The sequence below is a fragment of the Pleurodeles waltl genome, chromosome 1_1 (genome assembly GCF_031143425.1).
Source record: "Pleurodeles waltl isolate 20211129_DDA chromosome 1_1, aPleWal1.hap1.20221129, whole genome shotgun sequence".
NCBI lineage: Eukaryota > Metazoa > Chordata > Amphibia > Caudata > Salamandridae > Pleurodeles > Pleurodeles waltl.
Genome location: NC_090436.1, coordinates 637,746,659 through 637,773,987, shown reverse-complemented (window position 1 = coordinate 637,773,987; position 27,329 = coordinate 637,746,659). Strand labels below are relative to the sequence as shown.

Genomic DNA, 27,329 nt, shown 5'->3' with positions numbered 1-27,329 from the left:
ACAGGCCCCCGCCGGCCCACGACAGCAATTCAGCGACTCCATTACAGACATTATCAGCACGCACGCTCTCATATCCACGGACTACATAATCCTCAGAGACCTAAACTTCCACCTCGAGAACACCAATGACAACAACACAGCCACCCTGATCGATAACCTCTCCAACCTCGGCCTCAAACAGCTTGTCACAACACCAAACTACTCCGCAGGACACACACTCAACCCTATTTTCTCCGCCAGCAATCACGTCTCTTTCAGCCACACCACTGAACTACACTGGACAGACCACCGCTGCACCCACTTCTCCTTCAAGAAACCCACAACACACCACCACCCACAACGGATCCCCCACTGCAGTTGGAACATGGTCACCAAAGACCAACTTATCGCGACCCTCTCCCAGAACCCACCCATCGACACCACCGACACTGATGCAGCTGCCCGCAACTTCAGGCAATGGGTCAACACCTGTGCCAATACTCTCGCCCCAATCAAGAATCCCTCCAATAGACGCACCAACAGAAAGGCCTTCTTGTTTACCGCCGACCTCCTTGAATCTAAACAAAGCTGCTGAAAACTCGAAAGAAAGTGGTGCCAAGATCAGACTCTGGACAACCACACAGCCTTCAAAAACGCCATCCGCAGACACCACCAACTCATTCAAGCCGCCAAAAGAACCGCCTTCAAATACCGAATCAACAACAACAACCACACAGCCACAAGGCGCTCTTAAACATTGTGACGGAACTCTCCAACCCCAGCTCCAATCCCAAGACCTCTGCGACTCCCTAACCTCCTACTTCCACCGCAAGATTGCAGACATCCACAACAGCTTCAGCACCCAGACCCCCCCGGCAACCACCAACACCACCACAGATTCACCTCCGACCAACCTCCTGCTCTCCTGGACCCCCATCAACGACAACAACCCTATCGAAATCATGAACACCATCCTTTCCGGCTCTCCATCTGACCCTTGCCCTTACCACATCCTCAACAAAGCAAGCTCCGTCATCGCACCCCAACTACGGAAGATCATCAACAGCTCCCTCGAGTCCGCCACCTTCCCGGAGAGCTGGAAACACACCGAGATCAACGCCCTCCTCAAAAAACCCAAGGCAGACCCAAAGGACCCCAAGAACTTCCGGCCTATCTGCCTGTTCCCCTTCCCAGCAAAAGTCATCGAGAAGGCTGTCAACAGACAACTAACACGCTTCCTAGAGGAGAACCGCACCCTTCCCAATCCGGATTCCGCAGCAACCACAGCACCAAAACAGCCCTCATCGCCGCCACCGACGACATCAGAACCATACTGGACAGCAGCGAAACCGCAGTCCTCATCCACCTGGACCTCTCGGCTGCATTCGTCACAGTCTGCCACCACACCCTACGCTCACGCCTCAGCAATGCTGGAATCCGCGACAGAGCCCTGGACTGGGTCACCTCCTTTCTCACCGGCAGAACCTAGAGAGTCAGCCTCCCCCTAATCAGCTCGGAGGCCACCAAAATCACCTGCGGCATACCCCAGGGTTCGTCCCTCAGCCCGACCCTCTTCAATGTCTACATGGGCCCGCTTGCTAACATCGCCCGATCCCACAACCTCAACATCATCTCATATGCCGACGACACCCAGCTGATCCTCTCCCTCACCAAGGACTCCGCCAAGACCTACCTCCACGAAGGAATGAAGGCCATCGCCGAATGGATGAAGAGCAGCTGCCTCAAACTCAATTCCGACAAGACGGAAGTTCTCATCTTCGGCTTAACCCCCTCCGCATGGGATAACTCCTGGTGGCCTGCCACTCTCGGAACCGGTCTGACTCCCACCGACCACGCACACAACCTAGGATTCATCTTGGACCCCTCACTATCCATGACCCAGCAAGTCAACGCCATCTCCTCCTCCTGCTTAAACACCCTCCGCATGCTCCGAAAGATCTACAAGTGGATACCCAACAAAACTAGAAGAACAGTCACCCAAGCCCTCGTAAGCAGCAAACTGGACTACGGCAATGCCCTCTACGCAGGAACCAAGGCCAAACTCCGGAAGAGGCTGCAACGCATCCAGAACCCATCCGCACGCCTCATCCTGGACATCCCCCGCCTGTGCCACATCACAGACCACCTGAAAAACCTGCACTGGCTCCCAGTCAACAGAGAAAAAATTATGACTTTGCTATCCTGTCTACATCTGAAATTTGGTAAGGAAACAGAAGGAAGTCAAATGTAAAGGCCCCTACCGAGTGATCTTTGCAACACCTACTGCATTCAAGGTGGAGGAGAAAGATGCGTGAGTCCACCTCTCCGACATGCACCTGAAACCTTCTTCATCAAACCCCTGCAACGAGCTGCACCACATACTTTTTGAACTGTGAAAACCAAGAGACCCCCAAACACCAGAGGTCTAAAGACATCTCCCCTGTAATTCATCGCAAGAACTGCAATGCTCAATAATTTATGTATTGTTGCACATTTGTATACCCCATTCATTGCCTAAGAACTGTCTAGCTGAATGGAGTCTATCCAGAAATTGTCACAGTGCTTCTGTAGGGTCCTCTCCCATGTCAACTATAATAACACTGCACCCAACACTAGCATTTCACATGTGCTACACCTTGCCCTCTTACACAACGCATGGTATCAGCACATGACCGCGGTAGGTTTCAAGACATCAGCCGGGTCATGTTACACCTGTTCGCTGTTACCGAATGCAGCGCAAACAGCCTTTACTTGTCCCAAAAGGTCGCCCCTGAAAAAGCAAAATGCCTTCTCCACCTATTCCTATGTAGGGTAGGGGCCAGGATACAACCCAACTGAGTAGAATGCCATAGAGTAGTAGTGAATCTGACCAAATATGAGACCAATCCCACAGCACTGTACCTTCTCACCAAGCCTAACAATATTCAAACTGAGCTAGATAGGATGCGCAGAAGGGGCCCCATAGGAAAGGATACTGCTTGGGCCCGAGACTTTCCAGAAAAAAGATTCTTAGAGGTAGTAAAACCACCAAAGCAATGCACAAACACGTCCGCTCCCACTTCCATCTGTGATTCCAGGGTGGCCCTTAGCATATCTGGGCCTAGCTTCTTTAATAACAAATGGACCGCAGATATGAAGTTCCAGTGTATGGCCATCCACATCGATGATACAAAGAGAAATGAGTCCTGTAGAGGAGGGTTCAAACCCCATGTCAGGAAATCTGGGATACTGAGGTCGATAGATATACGTGGTTAGAAGGGAAGAGACTACCCCTAACTGTACGGAAACTTACACTGTATTCCTTGTGTTTCAGAGGTAAAGGAACAATTCCACCGGGAACAAATTAAAACTGTGGCACAATCCTACACATTCTGGACATGCAACGGGGCACCTCCACGCTGATGGATACTTACTGGTAATGGGGCGAGTTTGCCTACACTCAGCTCGTCCCCAAATGGCGTGGCCTCTGCTCCCTCACCCCCTTGGCGTGTGCCAACCCTGGTCATTCCAGGAGAAGATGTGGCAAAGTTGTACCAACACCCGCTAAAGAAGATGATGACTCTTTTGCAGCAGGCTGAAGGAAAAAAGAACAACTGATTATTATTGCTGGCCTCAGTACAAGGACAGTTCAGAAGAATTCAGACTGTTCCCTGATGCACAAATATCAGTGGGAGGGTCCATACCCTTCTTCAACGTGCAGACGAAAGGGAACGCCCACTGGTTACAAATAACCAGGTAAGAAAAGCTCAAGATGCTAAATAGCGCTGAGCTTAGCCTTAATTTGATCAAGGGAGGAGCCATCTGCCTTTTGGTGATGCAACATCAATATGTGTTGGACTTAATGACTGCAAAGGGGAGAGGGGTGTGTACCATGATCAGTGCATCCTGCTGCACGTTTATACCAGGCATTGACATGGACAATGGGACTATGACTCTTACCATTCAAGCGCTGCACTGTTTACAAAGAGACATGCGCAAGGAGGGAGGTACCCCTGAGCAGAAGCTGTTCACAGACAGGTTCTCCTGGCTCCCCCAGTGGCTGATTGGTCTGTGCAAGTCACTGTTGTCAGTTTTCATATTATTATTGTCTTTTGTGTGGTTTCCAACAAGTAGGGGTTTTCTGCTGTAAAAACACAGCCCTCAAGTTGGGTAGAATAGAAGTAATTAGGGAAGCAGTAATATTCAAAACTGAAGAACAACAAGCTCCCGATAATGTGATTGTCATGACGTGTGAGTTAGATAGTGTAGTTGAAAATTCAACCAGTGGGAGAAATAGTTATATTGAAAAAGCCGATGTGCACCATGGTAAGATCACATATCAAAATGAAATCGCATCACTATTATCGAATTCAACTGTCATGAACTCTTCATCAACCCAGACTCAGAAATACTTGGTCAGGCAGGTTCTGCGATCTAGTCTTTAGGTTACTGATTGACAGGTCACAGATGGGGCAGCATGTAGCTGGCTGACAAATGCGCGAACAGGAAACTCAGATTAATCCCACAAATCGGCACAGGGACACCACAATGGTCCCAGGAGATTGGCTCCAATAAAGCACACATGGCCGGAAGAGTGCGTACATTCCCAATACATTATAAAGTCAGACGCTGTATGAAGTTAGGAACACTCAGCCAATCAGAACACAAAACACACAGTAGCACGCAGCGATCATGGGCCTCTCATGCCGGACATCTTGTCATGTTACCCACTGGCCCTCATTTTGTCCACGCAAGGTCGAGGACCACTCGCATTTGCTATCAGGGGCCATATTTACAACTCCAAGACAACCGCTGACATTCTTCACCTAAAATAGAATGCCGAAAATAGTTTTATGGTGCCCAGAGAAAGGTATAAAATACCACACAGAACAAGTGTACTTTGACAGTCCTCAGACCCAGTTTCTGTAACTATTCTCCCGGACTTAGTGTTAAATGAAAGCAATTGTTCCTGTTTTGCCAAATACCTCGTCTTTAGTTTTTTCAAGGTAAATTCACATTTGAGCAACACAGTGTCACACTGCCATGGCGACGTAGCATTCAAAATCCCTCTGCCAAAACTTTAACCCTCCTTTTATTACATTTAAGTCACTTTTAAGGTAGGGCCATACATCGCCTATAGGTCAGGGTGCTATTTTTACATGTGCTGGTAGTGAACAACTCCCTAATTCTTTTTTCTCTACTGAGAGGCCCACCCCTCCCACTGGTTAACACTAGGGATTCCTTATTATATTTAATAAGCTGTAATTAGTGATTGAGAGGAGGTAGATCTGTCATGTTTAGTGCCTATGGAATTGTAATGATAAATCCTCTTTAATGGTAACGGTGCATTTATTTTTACAATTATGAAAATGCCACTTTTAGAAAGTTCACATTTTCCTGCTTTTAGTCCTGTGTGCCTGCAGCCTGTCTCTGATCACTTGTTTGGGGGTAGGTGACAGCAGGTTTTTGTGTATTCCCTCTAGTCAGCCACACATGATGGGAGACTCATGTGTGACTTGGCCACTGATGAGCCTTCAGGACAGGATGCGCAGGAGGAGCTGGCCACAGCCTCACACTAACACCTGAATAGGTTGTGTCCTGTTCCCACACAAAGGACTGCATAACACCCTCTCCCCTATAGTGAGCCTGTTGCCAGGGCAGGAAGAGAGGACCTCTATGCACTTCAAAGACTCCTTTCAAAGGTCCCCTACTAGGGGGCAACACTGGGCATAGGAACTGGACCTCAGACCCTACCACCTCAGTACATTTCTGGACGTGTGGACAGCCTGTTATGAAGTGGGACTAATGTCCTGCTGTAAGGACTACCACTCTGCTGAGCTGCTGCTCTGGAAGAACTGCTGCCTCACTTTGCTGACCTGCTGCCCTCCTTGCTTGGGGAAGAATAACTGGGCCTACCTCCATCCTGTCCCAGGACCCCAGAGTGAATCAAAGCACTAGTCTGCTGGCCTCCTGATCTGAGCCTCAGGAACATCTCCTGGACAAGTCTAGAATGAGCTCCTGACCCTCAAGAGGCACCTCTCAGGTCCTAAGTTCTTGGAAGAGCTCTTTAAGGAAAGCTTTTGGGTTCTTCACGAAGTTGAAGGGGCCCGTTCGCTCCAGAACCTCGTTGCTCACCTGGAAACCCAGTGTAAGGAGACGCAAGTTTGGGTCTTCGCACAGCAAGTATCATCAACTGCGAGGCTCCATCCTGCCCGTCCGCGATGTTCGGGTAGCTTTTCGCACCCAGTCAACCATCGCCCACAATGCTCTCGCTGATCCTGATGAACCTCTTACCTAGGAACGGGGTTCTTGGCACCATTCTTGAGAAGGTAAAACTTCAGCTGGACTAAATCTGGGACTGTTTCCGACCCATGGTCCGTCGCAATCAGCTTGAACTTTTGACTTTGACCTGGTCCAGTGTGACCAGATAGACACGGTTGGAGCATTATGCTTTTAGGCGCTACACTGCTCAAAATTTCATAACTTGAATTCTACTTATTGGATTTTTGTTGTTTATATCTTGTTTCATTTATTAAATCACATTCTATTTTTCTAACCAGGTGTGGTATCTTTTTGTGTGGTGATTTCACTGTTTTACTATTTGAATTGCTGCACAGATACTTTACATATTGCCTTCTAAATTAAGCCTGACCGATCTGTGACAAGCTACCAGAGGGTGAGTACAGGTTAGTTTAAGAGGCATTTGTGACTTACCCTGGCAAGTATTGTGGTTCCTGCTTGTAGAGCGTGCATACCTCTGCAAACCAGAACCCTCATTTTAAACATATGCCTTCTTGGATATGGTAGGTAGGTTTCCTCAGGAATATTAAAGCTTACAACCATAGCACTGATGCTTGCAAATGTAGCGTGTCCATGAAACGAGGGCAAGGGTTTTGGCCCACATGAATGGAAATCGCTGAGAGATGTAGCATACTGAAATGAGCAGCTAGGGGTCTATGCAGAACTACTTCCCCCCACATCGCATCTTCAAGATATATGGGCGTTACTGTGAATTTAACTACAAAGCCTTCATCATACCTCTGTGTCGGGTTGATGTCATATGGTATGTGAATTACAGAGTGGGAAAATTAAGATGTTGTGGAGGCTCGATGATGCTACTACCCCACAAACTAGATGACTGTGTTTTGCTTTTTATCTTTCATGTGTATGAACTTGCGGCACAGCTGCAGTCTGAGCTGGGATATTATTCACGGTCCCTACACTCATCTACCTATTGTAATGGATATGTTTGTATAACATGATAAACGAGTGTTATACAGTGAAAATGTGCGATGTGTGCTATTACTGTTCTCTTTTTTGTAATGCAGAAATACAAAAATAGAAAAAAAAATGAAAAGTATTTTAATGCACGCACCACCAAAATCTATATTCAAATTGAAGAAGTTTTCCGTGGCATTACAAATTGGAGCTCCTTTTCATAGGGGCCTTGCCAATTAACCAGGCTGCAAATCATGTACAATAAATAAGTATCACAGTGAACAACGAACCCTGTAGTTGTAGTCCACTCCCATTAAATGTGATGCATCATGTGACAATTTGTGCACGAACAGCTTCTAGTTGTAAAAAAACAGTAATGATCCCTTATGGGCCTACTGGAAAACATGAGGCTTTGCATAATCAAAAAGGTAAGCCTACAGGCTTTGTCCAGTCAATCAAAATGTAAACGGAGTTGGCATCTGTCTTTATCACCACATTAATATTCAAGCCTGTGGCTTTAGCATGAAAATCTGACCATGTGGGTTTTGCTTTGAAAAACCCATTAAACATTTCAGGAAAATTCAAAGTACAGGCTGACAGAACATTAAACCCCTATACGCAGATATCAGGGTGCCAGACCAAGAAAAGGGACATATATATTAAACCCCTTCTTACTTAATTGGTGTAGGAAAGTACCATCTTGCCTGGCATGTTACCCCCATTTTCACTGTATGTATGTTTGTTTTTGCCTATGTGTCACTGGGATCCTGCCAGGCAGGACCCCAGTGCTCATAATGTATGCCCTGTATGTGTTCCCTGTGTGGTGCCTAACTGTATCACTGAGGCTCTGCTAACCAGAACCTCAGTGTTTATGCTCTCTCTTTGCTTTAAAATTGTCACTGCAGGCTAGTGACCATTTTTACCAATTCTCATTGGCACGCTGGAACACCCTTATAATTCCCTTGTATATGGTACCTAGATACCCAGAGTATTGGGGTTCCAGGAGATCCCTATGGGCTGCAGCATTCCTTTTGCCACCCATAGGGAGCTCAGACAATTCTTACACAGGACTGCCACTGCAGCCTGAGTGAAATAACGTCCACGTTATTTCACAGCCATTTTCACTGCACATAAGTAACTTATAAGTCACCTATATGTCTAAACCTCACTTGGTGAAGGTTAGGTGCCAAGTTACTTAGTACATTGTTCAGGGCAAATTCCCCGGAATTTGTGAGTGCGGGGACACCATTACACACGTGCACTACATATAGGTCACTACCTATATGTAGCATCACAATGGTAACTCCAAACATGGCCATGTAACATGTCTAGGATCATGGAATTGTCACCCCAATACCATTCTGGTATTGGGGTGACAATTCCATGCATCCCTGGGTCTCTAGCACAGAACCAGGGTACTGCCAAACTGCCTTTCCGGGGTCTCCACTGCCGCTGCTGCCAACCCCTCAACCAGGATTCTACCCCCCTGGGGCCTGGGCAGCCTGGTCCCAGGAAGGCAGAACAAAGGATTTCCTCTGAGAGGGTGTTACACCCTCTCCCTTTGGAAATAGGTGTGAAGGGCTGGGGAGGAGTAGCCTCCCCCAGCCTCTGGAAATGCTTTGATGGGCACAGATGGAGCCCATCTCTGCATAAAACAGTCTACACCGGTTCAGGGATCCCCAGCCCTGCTCTGGCATGAAACTGGACAAAGGAAAGGGGAGTGACCACTCCCCTGACCAGTACCTCCCAGGGGAGGTGCCCAGAGCTCCTCCAGTGTGTCCCAGACCTCTGCCATCTTGGATTCAGAGGTGTTGGGGCACAACGGACAGCTCTGAGTGGCCAGTGCCAGCATGTGACGTCAGAGACCCCTCCTGATAGGTGCTTACCTCTCTTAGTAGCCAAGCCTCCTTTCTCAGTAGCCAAACCTCCTTTTTGGGCTATTTAGGGCCTCTCCTCTGGGCTATTCCTCAGATAACGAATGCAAGAGCTCACCAGAGCTCCTCTGCACTTCCCTCTTTGACTTCTGCCAAGGATCGACCGTTGACTGCTCCAGGACGCCTGAAAACCGCAACAAAGTAGCAAGACGACTACCAGCAACATTGTAGCGCCTCATCCTGCCCGCTTTCTCGACTGTTTCCTGGTGGTGCATGCTCTGAGGGATGTCTGCCTTCACCCTGCACTGGCAGCCAAGAAGAAATCTCCCATGGGTCGACAGAATCTTCCCCCTGCCAACGCAGGCACCAAACTTCTGCATCACCGGTCCTCTGGGTCCCCTCTCATCCTGACGAGCGTGGTCCCTGGAACACAGGAGCTGGGTCCAAGTGTCTCCCACAGTCCAGTGGCCCCTCTGTCCAAATTTGGTGGAGGTAAGTCCTTGCCTCCTCACGCCAGACAGCAAACCTGTGTACTGCGTGATTTGCAGCTGCTCCAACTTCTGTGCACTTTTCCAGGACTTCCTTTGTGCACAGCCTAGCCTGGGTCCCCAGCACTCCGTCCTGCACTGCCCAACTCACTGAGTTGGACCCTGACGTTGTGGGACCCTCCTTTGTGACTCTGAGTCGACCACTGTCCTCAGATCTTCTAAGTGCCTGTTCCAGTACTTCTGCGGGTGCTGCCTGCTTCTACGGGGGCTCTCTGAGTTGCTGAGCACCTCCTCTGACTCCTCCTCCAAGGGGCGCCCTCCTGGTCCTTCCTGGGCCCCAGCAGCACCCAAAATCCTCACTCGCAACTCTTGCAGCTAGCAAGGCTTGTTTGCGGTATTTCTGCATGGAAACACTCCTGCATCCTCCAGCACGCCGTGTGACATATTCTGACCAAAAGAGAAGTTCCTGGTGCCTTTCATTGTTGCAGACGCTTCGGCTTCTTCCACCCGGAGGCAGACCTTTTGCACTTACATCCGGGGTTTAGTGGGCTCCTGCACCCCCCCGGACACTTGTGTGACTCTTGGACTTGGTCCCCTTCTTTTACAGGTCCTCAGGTCCAGGAATCCATCTTCAGTGCTTTGGTAGCAGTTATGGTTCTTGCAGAATCCCCTATCACGACTATACTGTCTTTCTGGGGTAGTAGGGTAACTTTACTCCTACTTTTCAGGGTCTTGGGGTGGGGTATTTTGGACACCCTTACTGTTTTCTCACAGTCCCCAGCGACCCTCTACAACCTACCATAGGACTGGGGTCCATTCGTGATTCGCATTCCACTTTTGGAGTGTTGCCCCTAGGCCTATTTCTACCTATTGCATCCTATTGTGATTCTACATTGTTTGCACTACTTTTCTTACTGTTACTTACCTGATTTTGGATTGTGTACATATAATTTGTGTATATTACTTACCTCCTAAGTGAGGGTATCCTCTGAGATACTTTTGGCATATTGTCACTAAAATACCTTTATTTTTAGTAACTCTTGAGTATTGCGTTTTCTTGTGATAGTGCTATATGATATAAGTGGTATAGTAGGAGCTTTGCATGTCTCCTAGTTCAGCCTAAGCTGCTTTGCCATAGCTACCTCTAACAGCCTAAGCTGCTAGAAACACCTCTAGTCTACTAGTAAGGAATAACTGGACCTGGCACAAGGTGTAAGTACCACAAGGTACCCACTCATAATATATTGCATGTGTCTGAATTCACTATATAAAACCCTTCTTGTTGCATTTGCCAGAGGGTTCATAGTATAAAGCCCCTGTCTATATTATTTTGGAAAGGAATCACAATTCAAAACTCCTTCCTATTATGTTTGTTGAAGTTCACAAATCACCAGTCGTGACCCTGCTCCCCACTGGAACAGCCCAGCACAAACTGCCAGGCCAGGTCCTACCAGGGCCAGAAAAAAGCATCCTGGGAAAACGGTCCCATGATGTTTGTTTTCCAGTCCAGGGAGGACCTGCCTGGCAGTTCAGGCTGAACTGTGCCTATGGGGAGCAGGATCCAGACTGATTTGCATATGGCTGGGTCCCACCTGGAATGGCATGTATTTAGGCCTAGATCTGTGACTGGGTGAATGTTTGACATTGTTCATCATTCTGTCCATCATCTGTTCTTTTTGCACTGATGAGATCCATGGCATCTGACATAACCTTTGTTAATGAACCAATCAGGCCTACAGCCTTGATCAGGAGCTTTTAAGCACAACAAAGCCAGGCCTGCAAAACTGAGCAAAATCTCTGCAATACAAACACTATTTTTCAGCAGAAACACACAATCTCTGCCCAATTATTTCCTATGCAGAATTATTTTTAGCATTACATTAGCCTAGCTAAAAAGCTAAAGCTAAAAAGTATATTTACATTTGTCATTGAAATTTTTTGAAGGTATGCCTTTTCTTAAAAGTGACAAATTGCTGCACATAAGCTGGAAAAATATACAATGGCAAAGAAACATAAAAAGAACAATCCAGGAGCATAAGATTAATAGTGGTACTGCAAATGACTTGTCAGTAAACCTGAGGGTCCAGAATGAAATAGGTATAAATAAGAATACGCCTGCAAACTACAGGTCTGTGATATACTTTAGAAAGGTCAGAATACTGTCCTTTAAGTCCGAGAGTAGACGTTTGGTTTGCATCTACTGTTATAGAATAAAGGGACGCTGATAGAAACCGACAATAGAGCTGTAAAGAATAAGCCGCAAATATTTGACAATTTTCACGATTATTATGCGTTCACAACAAAAAATTAAATTGCAAACAGCAATGCACTGTTCCAATATATCTGGATGCCTATAACTGTCCCATCAGTAGGAAATAAATATTTAATGAGCATCATTTACCACTCGCTAAATATTTGATGACTGTCCAGAAAGAAGATATAAGCCATAGAGCAGTAACACAATCGTAACCTCCTACTAGCTGGATCAAAATAATTCACAAGTCAGGAAAAGAGGCGGGTTTTCATCACGTTGTGTTTTATGCCGCATTTTTAAAAGGTGAGTCAATGGTTAATTTGTGTAAACGCATAAAAGCGGAAAACAACATTCGGTGTAAGTTGAGAAGACTGCTTCTATTCTCGAGTCTCTAGTTTCACTTCTTAGCGTGTCCTGCTTCGCCACACAATAAAACGTATTTCTGGGTAGTATGTCCAGAGTACTATTTTGTAAGCTAACACAGGCACCGGTAGGCACCGATCAGTAAATGAATGGCCCTCAAGTGACACAGTCAATGGACCTACATGCCACCTTTCGGAACTAAACTTATACTAGTTTTTATTTTTTTCTGGTGGGTGCGGAAAGGCAAATGCCTGACAGACCTAAGTTTTGCTAGCATTTAGGAGGTTTCATTCCTACGCGATCGCTTTGGCATTTCATCATGTTGAGGTAGAGACTGCTATTACTATTATTACCGCTTCACGGGGCGCACACCACAAACTGAACTACTACTACTACTTTGTTTAAATGATAGTTTACCATCGGGTTCCCACTTTATGAACCTCTGAAAGATGAATAACTTGGTGGGGCCTGCCCAGGCTCGAACCGAGGACCCGTAGGTTTCTGAAATAGAGGCATCAATACACTGAGGCCTTCTCTTCTTAGCATGAGAACCAGTGATAACATCACCTACACTTGGCTGTGGAAGCAAGTGCCTTTTGAGAAAGGCCACTCGATTTATGCGATACTGCAGCCACAACTTTTTCCACATAATTATGGATTTGCCACATTTTCTACATAATTTATCATCTGCTGAGTCATCTGCAGATTTTACCCCAAAAATGTCTGTAGCTCACTAAAAACATGGAAATGTGTTCCCGCGCAATGGAAGACCCCGTACAAAAGTAGACACGTCATCTTTCAGTTTTGTTATTTCTGCATTTAGTCGTTTTATTTTACAGGTATTAATGAGGAGAAATCTTTGTCAAGACAGTGTTACATTGAGTAAAATGGCAAAATAACACTATCACAAACTGTGCCACATGAATTGCCTTTTATTGCCACATAATTTAGTTAACCCTGCCATGTAATTTGGACCTCCCTCCCCTGATGCATAATTCCAGTGGTCCCGATTAAGAAATAAATCATCAGCACTAATTTTTGTGAAGCAGGCGGTGAACGGGCCAGGCGCCACCTTCACATAACCATACTTAACTGTCAGGAAGATCTAACTGATCAAACCTTGGGCAGAGTTAAATGTCTCATATTAAAAATGGGGTCTCTAGTTGGCAGTGGTTTGTACCCTGGTTAAGTAGGGACCCTCACTCTCATCAGGGTAAGGGAGTCACACACCTAAGATATCCAGTGCGTGAGGGAGCTTGGCACAAGCAGTCAGGCTTATCTCAGAGGCCATGAGGAAAGTATTTGTGAACAGACAGTAACACTGTGAAAACACCACAAAAGTACTCCACACCACTTTAGAAAAATAGCTAATATTTATCTGAGTAAAACAATACAAAAATCCCAACATACACAAGTAAAGATACCAATTTTTAAAGATTACATCTCAGTTAAGTGCTTAGAAACACAGTAGTGCCAACTGGGGGTATCAGGACATCTTGACGAAGTTGTTCCCAACAGTCCAACGCCACTTGCGAGGGAGTGCGGGTCGGTTACAGAGATACATGGACACCAGGTACAATACCTTGGAAAACAAAGAAACAAGGTTGCACAGAGTCTGGGGGGTGAGGCGTCGCTGGAGTCGTTGCGGCATTGGTTCCTTACTGCTATGTGGAGGTGAGACATTGGTTCCTTACATAGAGGCTGGGGAGGTGAGGCATCTGTTTCTTACGGTTGCAGGGGAGGTGATGTGGCATCAGTGGCAAGAAGCTGGTTCCTCACGACAAGACGGGGGTTGATAAATCCAGCAGGTCAAGATGCGAGGCGTTGACTTTGCGGTATCGTGATCACACCACTTGGCCACAGGTGCTGCAGTGGACTCGGGTGTCATGGACGTCAGTGGCACGGGCTTTCAGGACTCACACTGTGGTGGGACATTAGGGCTTCTGCTGCGGCATAGGGCCTGCAGCTTTGGTCGTGATTGTTGCACTCAGCAAGGAACACAGCTCCGGTGCAGACAGCAGTGCGGAGTCAGACAGCGGCGCAGGTTCCAAAGTCGCTCTGGAGTCGATGTACTTGGTTTCTTCTTGGTTGCACCAGAACTCACTCCCATGGGCCCAGGAACTGGATTTGGCACCACTTGGAGTGTCAGGACTCTCAGCAAGAGAGCCCATGTGCTGGCAGATGAAGTCTTTAATGTCCCTGAGACGACTGACAGGAGGTAAGCTCAGTCCAAGCCCTTGGAGAACATTTGGAAGCAGAATTTACAAAGCAAAGCTTTAATTCCCAGGACAGAAGCAGCAGGCCAACACAACAAAGCAAAAGGCAGAGTGGCAGTCCCTCCTACATTATATAGCTCTTCTTCCTGGCAGAATGTCCTCAGTCCAGAAGGATCCTATCGTTGTGGTCTCAAAGGTCCAGTACTTATACTCATTTCTGCCTTTGAAGTAGGCAAACTTCAAAGGAAAGTCTTTCCTGCCCTGGCCCCAGACACACTCCAGTGGGTTGGAGAGTGCTTTGTGTAAGGACGGGCACAACCCTATTCAGGTGAGAGTGTCAGCTCCCCCCACCACTCCAGACCAGGAAAACACATCAGGATATGCAGGGTACACCTCAGCTCCCTTTGTGTGACTGCCTAGAGTGAAATCACAAACAGTCCAACTGTCAGCTGGACCCAGATGTGTATTCCACAGACAGGCAGAGGCACAGAATGGTTAAGCACAAAATGCCCACTTTCTAAAAGTGGCAATTTAAAAACAACTTCACTAAAAGATATATTTTTACTTTGCAAGTTCAGAGACCCCAAACTCCATATCTCTATCAGCTCACAATGGGAAATTACGCTTGGAAGATATTTTAAGGCAATCCCAATATTAATCTATGTGAGAGATTGGTCTTGCAAAAGTGAAACCCACATTTAGCAAAATTTCACTATCAGGACATGCAAAATACACCAGTACATGCCCAACCTTCTAAATACACTGCACGCTGCCCATGGGTCTGCCTTGGGCCTAGCTTATGAGTGACTTATGTGTAGTAAAAGGGATAAATTAGGCCTGGCAAATGGGTGCACTTGCCAGGTCGAACTGGCAGTTAAAAACTGCACACACTGACACTGCAGTGGCAGGTCTGCAAGATGTTAACAGGGCGACTCGTGGTTGGGACAATCAGTGCTGCAGGCCGATTAGTAGCATTAGATTTACAGGCCCTGGGCATACATAGTGCATGTTAGTAGGGGCTTACTATTAAACCAAATATGCCAATGATAGATAAACTAATCACCAATACCATTTATATAGAAAGGACTTGCACTTTAGCACTGGTCAGCAGCGGTAAAGCGCCTGAGTCCTAAACCCAGCAAAGACAAAATTCAGCACAGGATCAAAAACAGGGGGTCAGAAGCCAAAAGGACAGGGAAGCCCTGCAGAAAGGGCCATTTCCAACAACTCAGAACGGGCTGAGGGTACACAAGTTATCTCCTTATGTATTAACAAATTAAACTATTTTAAAGCCTGAATTTTTGTTGTCCAACTGAATGACAGATGTTACCGGGGAAAACTGCACACTACCTCCAAACTACAATTGATATTAAAAATGTTTACCTATCTTTATCACCCAGAGCAAAGCCACTCACTATATCCAGTATCCATCTAGGACACGACAATCATTACTCCCAGCACTTTTAATGTATGCGATTTCTTGCAAGCCAAACTCCGCATCATTACATTATTTGAGGAATAAACAATTACCTCACTAGTCTATGTTCACAGCATTTTTTTGTTATCTGAACATATTTGATCCCATTCAGAACAGTGCTCTGTGACTTTTGAAACAGGATGTCTGAGAAGAACGTTAAAGTAAAGTTTCATGATGCCTTCTGCATCAAATGAAAAAAGTGGATCCTGGAGGCAAATAGGTCTTATTTATTTTTTTAAAACAGCGAATGATGTCAACCATCCAGTTTGCCAGAAGCACTGATGTTTTTAACAAACAAATAAAAAAACGAAGACCTTGTGGTCTCAACATGTTTGCACAAGTTTCCGGATTCAACTCATCTATGTTTGTTGACAACTCCGAAAGTACAAAAATCAGGATGCTTTCCATCAACCCTAAACACAAAGACTTGCTGTCCTCATGAGCTGACCAGAGATTTCATGGACACATCCTCTGGATGAATCTTAGTTTAAAACAAAAGACCCCTAAAAGCTGTTAGGTCACATTCTATAACTTCAATAGAAAGTGGTGGTGGGTTTATTCAAATCGGTTTGCTGAGGGGCTCTTTTGTCAAGATCAATTCCTCAGGAGAAGACCTTGAAGTTGACAAATCCTAAGACTCGATAATAGTGCCAACCGGACTTAAGATGTCATGAATCTACAAAGAAGAACATTCTAGCAGGAACACTGTTCTGATAGTAAATGTACAATGTTCCACTGAATTGATGTATGAATCATCTGTTCAATATGGAATTGTATGTACTTAGTCTGTGTGCCCCTAAAGCTATATTCTGTGAGCTCACTAGTGCCAGCATTGTTGTCTATCTGCAAATTAATAAAAACAAAGCCATGCCTATTGCTCATTTTACTTGGTTATCCAGTAAATATTTAAAACTAGAAAGCAGATGTAGCGATCTTTAAACAATTTCTTTGAAACATCAACATATTGGAATGTCACATGCTGAGGTTCTACACTTGCAAATACTGCCACAGCATTCATTACCTGTGTAAATCACTCAGGAAAGGCTTACAAGTCTGCATGTCAGTTTTCGCAATCAGACTATTTGTGGGCAAATACAAACTTGGTTTTGGGAAAGGAAAAGGCCAAGGAGTGTGTTAGACCTGACATCCTTAGGATGGCCTTACCCCAGTGATTAATTTGTGCTTGTTGTTTCCGGTGCTGAACATCGGCACTTATTATTGAGGGCCGGGGCTTATTCCTATGCCTCAAGCATTTGCTACGAGCAAAAGACACATATGAAAGACGGATGAAGGGAAAAACGAAAAAGAGTCACAAAGGGAGAAAATAAAGAGCTGCAAGAGTGAGCTGAAGGGGCAGCGAGTGGCTTTATATGGATTTAGGAGGCTCGAGCTGGCTTCAGGATTACGCTGCCTCAGTATTCCATGTTCACAAATTTAATTGCAGCACACGCATTTTTAAGAGGAGGGCTTTGGGCACCGGCACCTTTGTACTTACAAATTAAGCACTGCCTTACCCCAAAGATTTTGTCTTTCCCTCCTATTTTATTGCTGTATCTTTTTGTTGGCCTTAGGACTCCGAGCACTTTACCACTGCTAATCAGTGCTAATTTGCAAGTGCTTCTCCCCTAAAACATGGTAAAATTGGTGTATCCCCAACTGTCATATTTAATTTACATATAAGTCCCTTGTAGGGTAGTATACCATATACCCCGGGCCTGTAAATTAAATGCTAATAGTGGGCCTGCAGCACTGACTGTGCCACCCACTTAAGTAGCTCTGTAAACATGTCTCAGGCCTGCCACTGCACAGCCTGTGTGTGCAGTCTCCCCGACTTAGCATCTGAAACCCCTTGCCAAGTCTAGAACTCCCCTTTTTCTTACATATAAGTCATCCCTAAGGTAGGCCCTAGGTAGCCCAAAGGGCATAGTGCAATGTAAGCAAAAGGTAGGACATGTACCTTTAAGTTTTTCATGTCCTAAAGTCATTTTTCATTACTATGAGGCCTGCCCCTCTCATAGGCTAGCATTGGGAATTCCTTTTATCTTTAATCTGTAATTCCTGATCTGAGAAAAGTAGCTGCATCATGTTTAGTACCATTGGAATAGTAATAATAAATTAACTGTACTTGTAAAGTCAGATTTATTATTACTATTTTAGAAATGCCACTTTTAGGAAGTGGGCATTTATCTGCACTCTTTTCTCTGTGTGCCTACAGTCTATATCCATACAAGCCTGGCTGGGGCTCGATAACAGTTACACTTGTGCATTCCCTTCAGACACCCACGACACAGGATACATCTGCATACTAATGGGTCTTTTTGGGGAGGAGGTTGGGAAGGGCTCATACTTACATTCCAAAGGGTACGGACCAATGCCCAGACAAAGGGGTTGATTATCCCCCACTGATAGTCTGGAGTTGAGGCTGAACTATAGGGAGACTACACAGAAATCCTTTGCAGTCCCCCCCACATCAAAGGCACTTTTTAGTATAAGTACTGGGTATCTTGGCCCACTGAGAGTAATACACTCCTGGACTAAGAAGAAACTCTGTTGGAGTAAAGGCTGCTGCGTCAAGAGGTTTGTCACATTGTTGTGACTGACTGATCCTGGGATCTGCAGACCTGCTGTGTTCTGCCGCCCTGCTGACCTCTGCCCTGCAACAAGAACCTAAATATGACTCAGTGTCCCCAAGGGCCTGTTGGCTGGCTCCCCCTGCATCGTTTGGAGACCTTGGGAACGACAGACATCACCACGCGGGGACCTGCCTTCCTCCTGGTGCTGCAGAAATGCTCGAGTGCCGTAGGCTGATCGCCTTAAGGATCGTGACAGCGGAGGCTCCTGTGCATTCAGCGTGGCCCCCCAGCTAAAGCAACTACAGGGCTTGGGACCAAGGAAGACTACGCCTTCTCCGCAGGGAGCCCCTAGTAGGCAGCACATTTCAGCAAGTGACCGGATTTCTTGCCCACAGATCTACGCGTTGCTCATTCCCCCTTCAGCCCTGCCTGCGCAGAACAGCCTGTCTGGCCACCGACGCGTGTCCTGACTTTCCTGGCAGCCCGGCCCCATCCTTGATTCACAGCAAACTCCTACCTGACTCAGCTTCTCCCACCTACGACCAGGTACTTTCCACGTATGTGGACCTCGGGAGGCAGTGGCATGCACAAAGGCCACATGGACTCAGATACAAAGGAGCATTGCAGCCACGGTTGCCATTGTCATGTTGTGGAGGTTGCGGTGCTGATGTTTCTATGTGGGGGGAATGCTCTTTCCCCAATATAAACCATTTAAAAGAGGCACAATACGGCGCACCGGCATAGACAAGAAACACAAAAAATTAAGTTTGGCTGTTGCTGAAGAATACGGCAACATCAACGCTTTGTGGGCATTTGATAGGAGGATTTCATCACAGTGTGCGGATGAGAATTGTTCACGAGACGTTTCTCCTTTTTGGAGATGCCATGCCACAGATTAACTGATCTGAGACCCTGCTCATAAACATAACGTACATGGATAAAAACGCAAACATTCGGGCAGGTATAAAACGTGAAGGACCTATCAACAGTGCAATGTCTGAAGGGGACTCGACCACCCAAGTGAAAGGCAAAAAAATAGGGCAGCATTAAAGACCCTTTTCCAGTGTACATGTATATGTATATGTATGAGGGGGTTATTTGATGAGTAGTGATAACAAAATGTATATTCAAAGCTAAAACCGTCTGTAGTAAGATCAAAAAAGTGTTAAGACGCACATGCAAATATGGAATTTGAAATAATAAATGATGGTGGGAACATATTTGAGTGAGTTAAACCTCTTATGATAAACACAGTAAGAAATACGTACTTGTATTAGGTCCAAAATGCCAAGTTCACTTTCTGACGAATCAACACAGAAGACAAAATATAGCGTAGCATAGTGTCTGTATATCAGCTTGTTGTCCGAGCCACCTATCAACCTAGATGGACAACAAAAGCAGTATGGTAAGCAGCATAAAACGATTTCCTTTATATTTAATCAAACATCATGTTTTTTTTGTTTTTTTTTTTATTTGCACACAAAACTATTATGTTTCATCCAGTGTGTGTTATAGTTCTCTTTTATTGAACGTGTTCATAAACAGTTACGATTCAGACATTGTTACAATTGTAATCTGGCTGCAAAAATATGACGTCTGTAAATCTAGAACTTATTTTTCTGTCTGTGTAACGTAGAAGAATATTCTCATGTGTTTGTATGGAAATCAGCACCTTAAATGTGAAATATAATCAACATGTTAATGGTACAAAACATCCAAATGGGTAACTGCTCAATTTACAAAAAATACTATTAGAAAAAAAACAGTAAATGAGTTATTAACCGCTTATTAGTTGCAAAAACAATTAATGTAGCTCACTTGATTTGAGGGAGAAAGACTCGGCTGTGATGCCTAGCTCACTTCCAGAAAAAAGTGCACCTTCGGAATTGCAACCTAAACCTACAACATTGTCTCCTAAAATGCAGAAAAGAAGGAGAGGATTCTGTGGGTGGCACCAGAACGAGACACTGCCTATCTTTGTCAGGACAGTAACCAGATGGGCCCCACATTAGATGTGGCTTGACCATGTCAAGCATATCTTTTGCTTACAATATACTTAAATTGTGTTTTGGTTCTGCTCCCTTCAACTTCTTTTGACTATCTTTTTCAGCTATTGGCTTGAAAAGTCTTCAATCATATCTTGACTCGGCACAGAGGAGTATTTGTCACTAACCTATAATACTGGCTGCCACGGTGTACCTTTTCACGGGAAACATCACTTACAATGTGGTAAATGCAACAAGATGCATTTACCGCGAAGCCTTTACAACACATATGCATTTACCACACATGGCTTTACCGCGCATGCTTTTACCACAAATATACCTTTACCACGCATGCTTTTACCACAAATATACCTTTACCACGCATGCCTTTACAACAAACTTCGTTGTAAAGGCATGAGGTTTTAAAGGTAATTACAGGTAAGTATTAAGTAGATTGACTGATAGTGTTTAGGTTTTAGGGTGGGTATGGGTTTTGAGGTGGTAAGGGCATTTTTAGGTTTTAGGGTGGGTATGGGTTTTGGGGTGTTAAGGGCATTTTTAGGCTTTAGGGTGGGCATTGGTTTTGGAGTGGTAAGGGCATTTTTAAGTTTTAGGGTGGGTACGGGTTTTGGGGTGGTAAGGGCGGTTTTAGGGTGGGTATGGGTTTTTGGGTTGTAAGGGCAATTTTTGTATTTTAGGGTAGGTATGGGTTTTTGAGTGGTAAGGACATTCTTAGGTTTTAAGGTGGGTATGGGATTTGGAATGGTAAGGTCATTTTTAGGCTTTAGGGTGGGTCTGGATTTGGAATGGTAAGGGCATTTTTAGGTTTTAGGGTGGGTCTGGGTTTTGGAATGGTAAGGGCATTTTTAGGTTGGGTATGAGATTTGGGAGAGTAAGGGCATTTTTAGGTTGGGTTTGAGTTTTGGGGTTGTAAGGGCATTTTTTGTATTTTAGGGTGGGTATGGGCTTTTGGGTGGTAAAGACGTTTTTATGTTGGGTATGGGATTTGGGGTGGTAAGGGTTGTTTAGGTTTTAGGGTGGTGTGGGTTTTGGGGTGGTAGGGTAATTTTTAGGTTAGGGAGGTTTTTTGGGTGGAAAGGTGTGTTTATATATTATACTTACCTCTACTTTTTACGATGCATATGCCTTTACCAACTATGCGTTTACTACGAAAGTTTCGTGGTAAAGACATGCGTGGTAAAAGCATATGTGTGGTAAAAACATTTTGTGGTAAGTGCATGCGTGGTAATGACCATGCTTTGTACTTACCGCGTTGTAAAGGCATGCGTTGTAAGTGCATGTGTTGTTCCATCATACATCCCCTTTTCACATACAATGCAGTCCTTGAATTGAACTGCATACAGGACTTATTTAAAACTTTAAAAGTTTTAGCCCTGCTATCTCAACACACTGTCTCGTTCCTCCCTTTTGCCCCTCCCCCTTTAGTCCTGCGAGTGCCTCATTTGCTTACTTACCACTGCCTCTCATCCCTCCTCTCCATTCCTACATCCTTTCTGTGAGCATTCTATCTGATCCCTGCTCGTCACACACTCTCTCACGGTCGCTAAGTGGCTTCTACTTAATGCTGCAGGAATCAGGTATATTTTTTCTTATCACCCTACTGCTACCTTGCCTCCAATGTGCTCCTCTTTATGTTTCTATGTCAAAAGAAGGTCGGCTGGCAAGGAAGCCTTGGTTAATGTCCCTTCTCTGTTAAAGAAACTAAAGAAGGACTATAATGGAGCTCCAATGCCATTAGATCTTTATTGGACATTGAAATCGGGACTTTTTCGAATGACATGGAGCCTTCACAGAGTAGGGTCCGTTTTTTTGTATTTTTGTCTGGGCCCAAGCTCTTCCACTGCACAATAAATCCAGACTTATGGACTTTGCCAATGCTTGTTTTTTCTATACCTGCCACGCTGTAGCAGATGGAAGAAGGTGTATCACAACTTTAAATTAAAAGCGCAGAGAGGCAGATAAAGCATACAACTTGTCAAGGGTGTCAGTTTTGCTTGCTGCTTTTACCTAAAAGACAGCTCAGACTCATATTGATGAATGGTAATTTGTGAAGTCTGTGCTTGCCAGTATTCAATTGTAACTATTTTTGCACCCTCTCATCCCCCAAGACCAATTAACGTTGTACTAAGCGATTTCCCGGATGCACATGAAACTTTCCATTACAGAACACAATAACCTCATAACGACAAAAAGTGTGTTTAAAATAAGAAATGTTTATCACGTGGACCAAGTGTTGGCATATATACCAAACTCTGAAAAAGGATGCACTAACCCAATAAAAAATCGTAGATTTTGGAAAACCCTCTACTCCCAATATGATTTTTTGCAACAACCCAAACTAAGCCGTTTTTTAATTCTTAACTACGTAAGAACCACAATGTTACTTACTACATCTCTTATTTCACGGATCAGCAAATTAGAGTGAGATAAAAGAAAATGGGCAGAAACATTATGGATAGGTAAACAATTATTTTTTTATAATAAAGTTGAAATATTTACAAATATGAGCGAGCTAAAGCCTATGTTAAGGTACTGGGCCTTTTGTTTCTCTCAACAGGTGGAGAAAACCTATGTGAATACACCCTTTAAAAACATGATACGGCAAGGAGAGCACAATTCTAACGCCAGGGAATCTAATTTAAAATATAGAAACAAACAATCTCTCAACATTTCTGAACAATAAAGGCAAGAAGACAAGGGGTTTTCTGAGAATGGTTGTACCTTGCTTGCATTTTAGTATTAACCTTAGTCCTGAGTATGGACTGCTGAATGTCTATTCCGGTTGCACAAAGCACTTTCTGTGAGCAATTGTGTCTTACTCCTGAAGGTCAAGGACTGAGGCACGTTTACTCACACAAAAAGCTCTGTGAATGATGCCTCTCAAATTCATAGCTAAAACAGGCCTAAGACAACTATCAACTGAAAAAGATTTCTGAACAAGGCCAGAAGATCTTACTTTTCGTAGTCTCCTGATGAAACAGTTACAGTTATCCAGCAAAACTCTCATATTAAGGGTTTCAAGAAAGGTACAATTGTGTGATTACTTCACTTGAGAGAATAAGAGAGAGAAGGAATGAGAATGAAGGGATGGCTAAGAACAGTTCCTTGAAAATGGTGACATTTTTCCCAGGATTAAGCATGTACATTATACAAATGGGAAAATATGTGAAATTCCATCCCTATTCCACATGTGTTTGTTTAAATCTCTGCTGTGGTCTACTAACCGAACCTCAGTCACATTTGCTCAGTATAAATGTTTCTTTTTGCCTCTCACTACTTTCCCTGATACCATGCTACCTTGGCCTAGTCATTTAGAGGTATCAAATATGACTATCTGTAAGTTACCTCTAGTATTATTAGGTAATGGGAACAGTTACAATTGTTCCCAGTTACATGGTTGTAGAGTAGGGTTCATTTTCCCCACAAAACTGGAATTATTCACTAAGTGTGTCTGCCATCCTGAAAGCAGGTTGGCAGCCATGTTGCAGCAGCTTCTCCCCTAAAAAGAAAAATATATTTTGGCCTTAAATTAAATTAACAGACCATGTGACAGATAGAGACAGCAAAGGTTTAAGTACTTATACCCAAAATGACAATTAAAAAAACAATTTGATTTCTTTTAAAACGTTTAAGAAAGGAGAGCTATACTATTTTGTATATTTTTTAGCATAAGAAAATCAATGGGATGATTATAAGTTTTGGGATGGAGAGTAATTTAGTCTCACACAACACCCCCGAGTTACAATTTGTCTCTGCCCAACCTTAAAGGATTCTTACACAAAGGCAAGGGTTTAGTGAGAAAATCTGGGTCGGCTAATCGCCACAGAGCAGAAAGATATTAACTTTTTTCTATCACTTTACTCTGGCTTTCTACTCAAAGGGGCCCTATTGTTGGTATTGATAAAAGGTGCAGGAAATCCTTGGTTTCTGAGAAAATACGACACAGGGCCTGATTTAGAGTTTGGCAGAGGGATGGCTCTGTGACAAAGAAGATGGCTATCCCATCTGCTGAAATATAAATGCCAATATATTCTATGGGATTTATATTTTGACGGACGTGCTATCCCTCCACCACTGTGACAGTGTAACCCATCCGCCAAACTCTAAATTAGGGACATAGTTATTAAAAGTGGCCTGTAAACTTAAGGCGAGCTTTCTATTGCCAAACAAGACTTCAATTAGTTTGCATTTTGGCCGTCTACGACTAGAGATTTAATTTGCAACAATACACTATCCTAGAATAAAATACACTATCCTAGAATATCAAGTATATCATACTGTTAGGTAAGTAGGAGTAATGACACTCTAGTGACAGATAGAATCAAGTTACGGGGACTACTAATGGCAAACTAGTCTACACACTTCGAGAAGAGGACTCCCTGCAGCCACAAACTACACTTCTTGTTCTTCCTGCTGTAAGAAAATTGTGAGAACTGTCCCAAACGCTTCCTTGAATATTTTTTCCAACAACTGTGGAATACAGGTCACTCAGCAGACCCACAAGAATATCCACAAGAATCTGTGGGCCTAATCCTGCTTGGTATCTTGCCTCCTGTAAACGTTGGTGTTTGAAAGCTGGAAAGGTCCTGAAATAGTTAACTGGTGTTCTACTGGCAGGACTGTGAAGCTCTTGAAACATTTTCCCCAAAAGGACAGGGGCACACTGACACCAGTCCCGAAGGTGCCAAATTCAATGTACTACACCTAATTGTATTTTACCTTAAAAGTCTAATTTTGCAGGACTTTTCATATTATTGTAAGTTATGAAAACTAACTTAGTAGGTTTGGGAGGACAGAGAGCCCCAACACATCTTTCTAACCAAAGCACAACCACATCACAGTTTTGGCACTCGGAACTCTACCAAATCACCAAACACCAAAGAGTGCTGACCAAGGGCCTGAGTAAGACCTTGGCAGATGAGCTTGTCCATCACAAACGCGACGGATATCCCATCCGCTGTATTACAAGTTCCATTATATCCTATGGAACTTGTGAAAAAGCGAGCGGGATATTCATCACATTTCTGATGGAGTATTCTATCCACCAAAGTTGTAATCAGGACCCAAGATTTCTATCAGGGGCATGCAGCTTAAAGCTTACATTGTGATAAGCAGCCTGCTAAAGCGACTCACTGGCTCAGACCTTCCAACAACACATCTGCGGCTAAGTAATGGCTCTAACGCAGTATATCTAAGTTTCTAAAGTGCATTCTGCAAATAGGATTCAGCTTTGAACTGCTGAGCTGATACTTGCTCCAAAAGTGTTTCAGTGTGAATGTAAAAGTGACAATTGTGTGGAAAAATAAAACAGGTTCAGTCTAACAATATGCAATTGTGGACATTTGGTGCTTTTGTCTTCACTGAACTTCTGTTACAAGGTAATCATTTTTAGGGTCAAGCACGCAAGCGCTGTGGTCCCTGTTGTAATCTCTCTGTGGGCTTTTAACCACGCCCATGTTATGCCCGTCACTTTCGTTGGTTCGTGGGCTCGCCTTTTAAAATTCGCTTGATTTCATTAGTGAAAGGCATGCCTACATCATGCCTTTTCCAGTGTTTAGCCCTCCTGGTAAACTACTGAAAACATACGAGGCTCCATGTTTTCAGCATGCTTTCTGCACAACTTTTTCTTTTTATTTCCTACACAGCACGATCTCGCAGTGCAGTAGTCGAGCGCTTTGCATGACATCGACTCTATTACATGGATAATTGCACTTTGGCCGAAACGTTTGACTCCAAGCGAACTTCTGTTTCCTTTTGCGTGTCTCCTTCACGCTCATGGTGGCCATCGGCTCGCTTATGAGAAACTGTTTTACTTTTCATTTTCAGTTTATGTGGCAAAAAAATGTCCGGCTAGGAGTTTACAATCTTGGTAGCTCTAACTCAAGCAAATGCAAGACCCAAATGCATTTCAAATACTTGTTCTAATTTCCCTTCAATAACAAAGGTATTTTCCTGTTGATTCAATAGGGGTATGCTTCATTGTACCCTCAGTTCTTTTTTTACTCATGCAACATTTTCCCCCATTACATTTTTTATTATTTTATTGAACTTGATTCAGTCTTATACATTATGTATTTCTATAGCTATATTGCTTGTGGACTGGTCTGTTACACACTAAACTGCACATATTTTCACTAAGGAAAGCCTTGCTTCTCAGCTGAAGCTACCAGATTAAAGCCAAGGTTGTTCTTATTGCGTTGGCAGTGTGGGAATGCATTCATACTTCCCACTAAGACTGGCCATTGGCTAGTCTGCCTACATTGCTATACAGAAAAAGAACAGAGACAAAGAGATACAAGACTGCAAACAAAGTGATAGGATAATGCAAAATAAGAGATACTGGAATGAGTATGGTGGTGATAAAAATGGAATGTCACATAATAGAGGCTGGAGAATAAATGTGGGAGATCGAATATGTACATTAAATAACGCACAAAAATGATCCAGATTTCCAGGATAATGAAATGACATTTATGGCTTGGTTATGGAGCCTTGAGCCTATCAGTACAATATACAGGAAATTTCAATGTATAAAAATATAATGTAATGCAACAGGGCAAACAGTGAATTAAATATTTAATCAAAGGAAAGCGAATTCGTAGAAAATAACCAAAACAGGAAGAAAGGAAGAATATTCGTCAAAGTTGAAATCAATCTTTAATCTGTTTGCGCAATACAACCAAAGAAATAATATGTTCATAAACAATAAAAACATTTTAAAAGCCAATGTTTGAACAACAATTAAAACATTGGAATGTTGAGCGCTCCACTGAAGACAATAGAGTGCTCCGGGCTTCTAATGGCTGGAGCATCAACATTCCAATATTTGCTGTGAACAAAGGCTTAACGGAGCCGGAGGGGGTTTCATCCCCCTCGGGCTTTGTGAGACCTTTATTTTACTG

The 27,329-nt window shown here is 44.2% G+C and overlaps 1 protein-coding gene across 1 annotated transcript in view; it reads right to left on the bottom strand.

The window, feature by feature from the left end:
* The window catches only part of AP3S1 (adaptor related protein complex 3 subunit sigma 1), a 179,571-nt gene that overhangs the window by 128,683 nt on the left and 23,559 nt on the right, over window positions 1-27,329 (bottom strand). Inside the window, exon 3 of the mRNA XM_069226637.1 lies at window positions 19,690-19,801. Within this exon, the coding sequence (XP_069082738.1) occupies window positions 19,690-19,801 (112 nt within the window). The remainder of the gene's footprint in view (window positions 1-19,689; window positions 19,802-27,329) is intronic.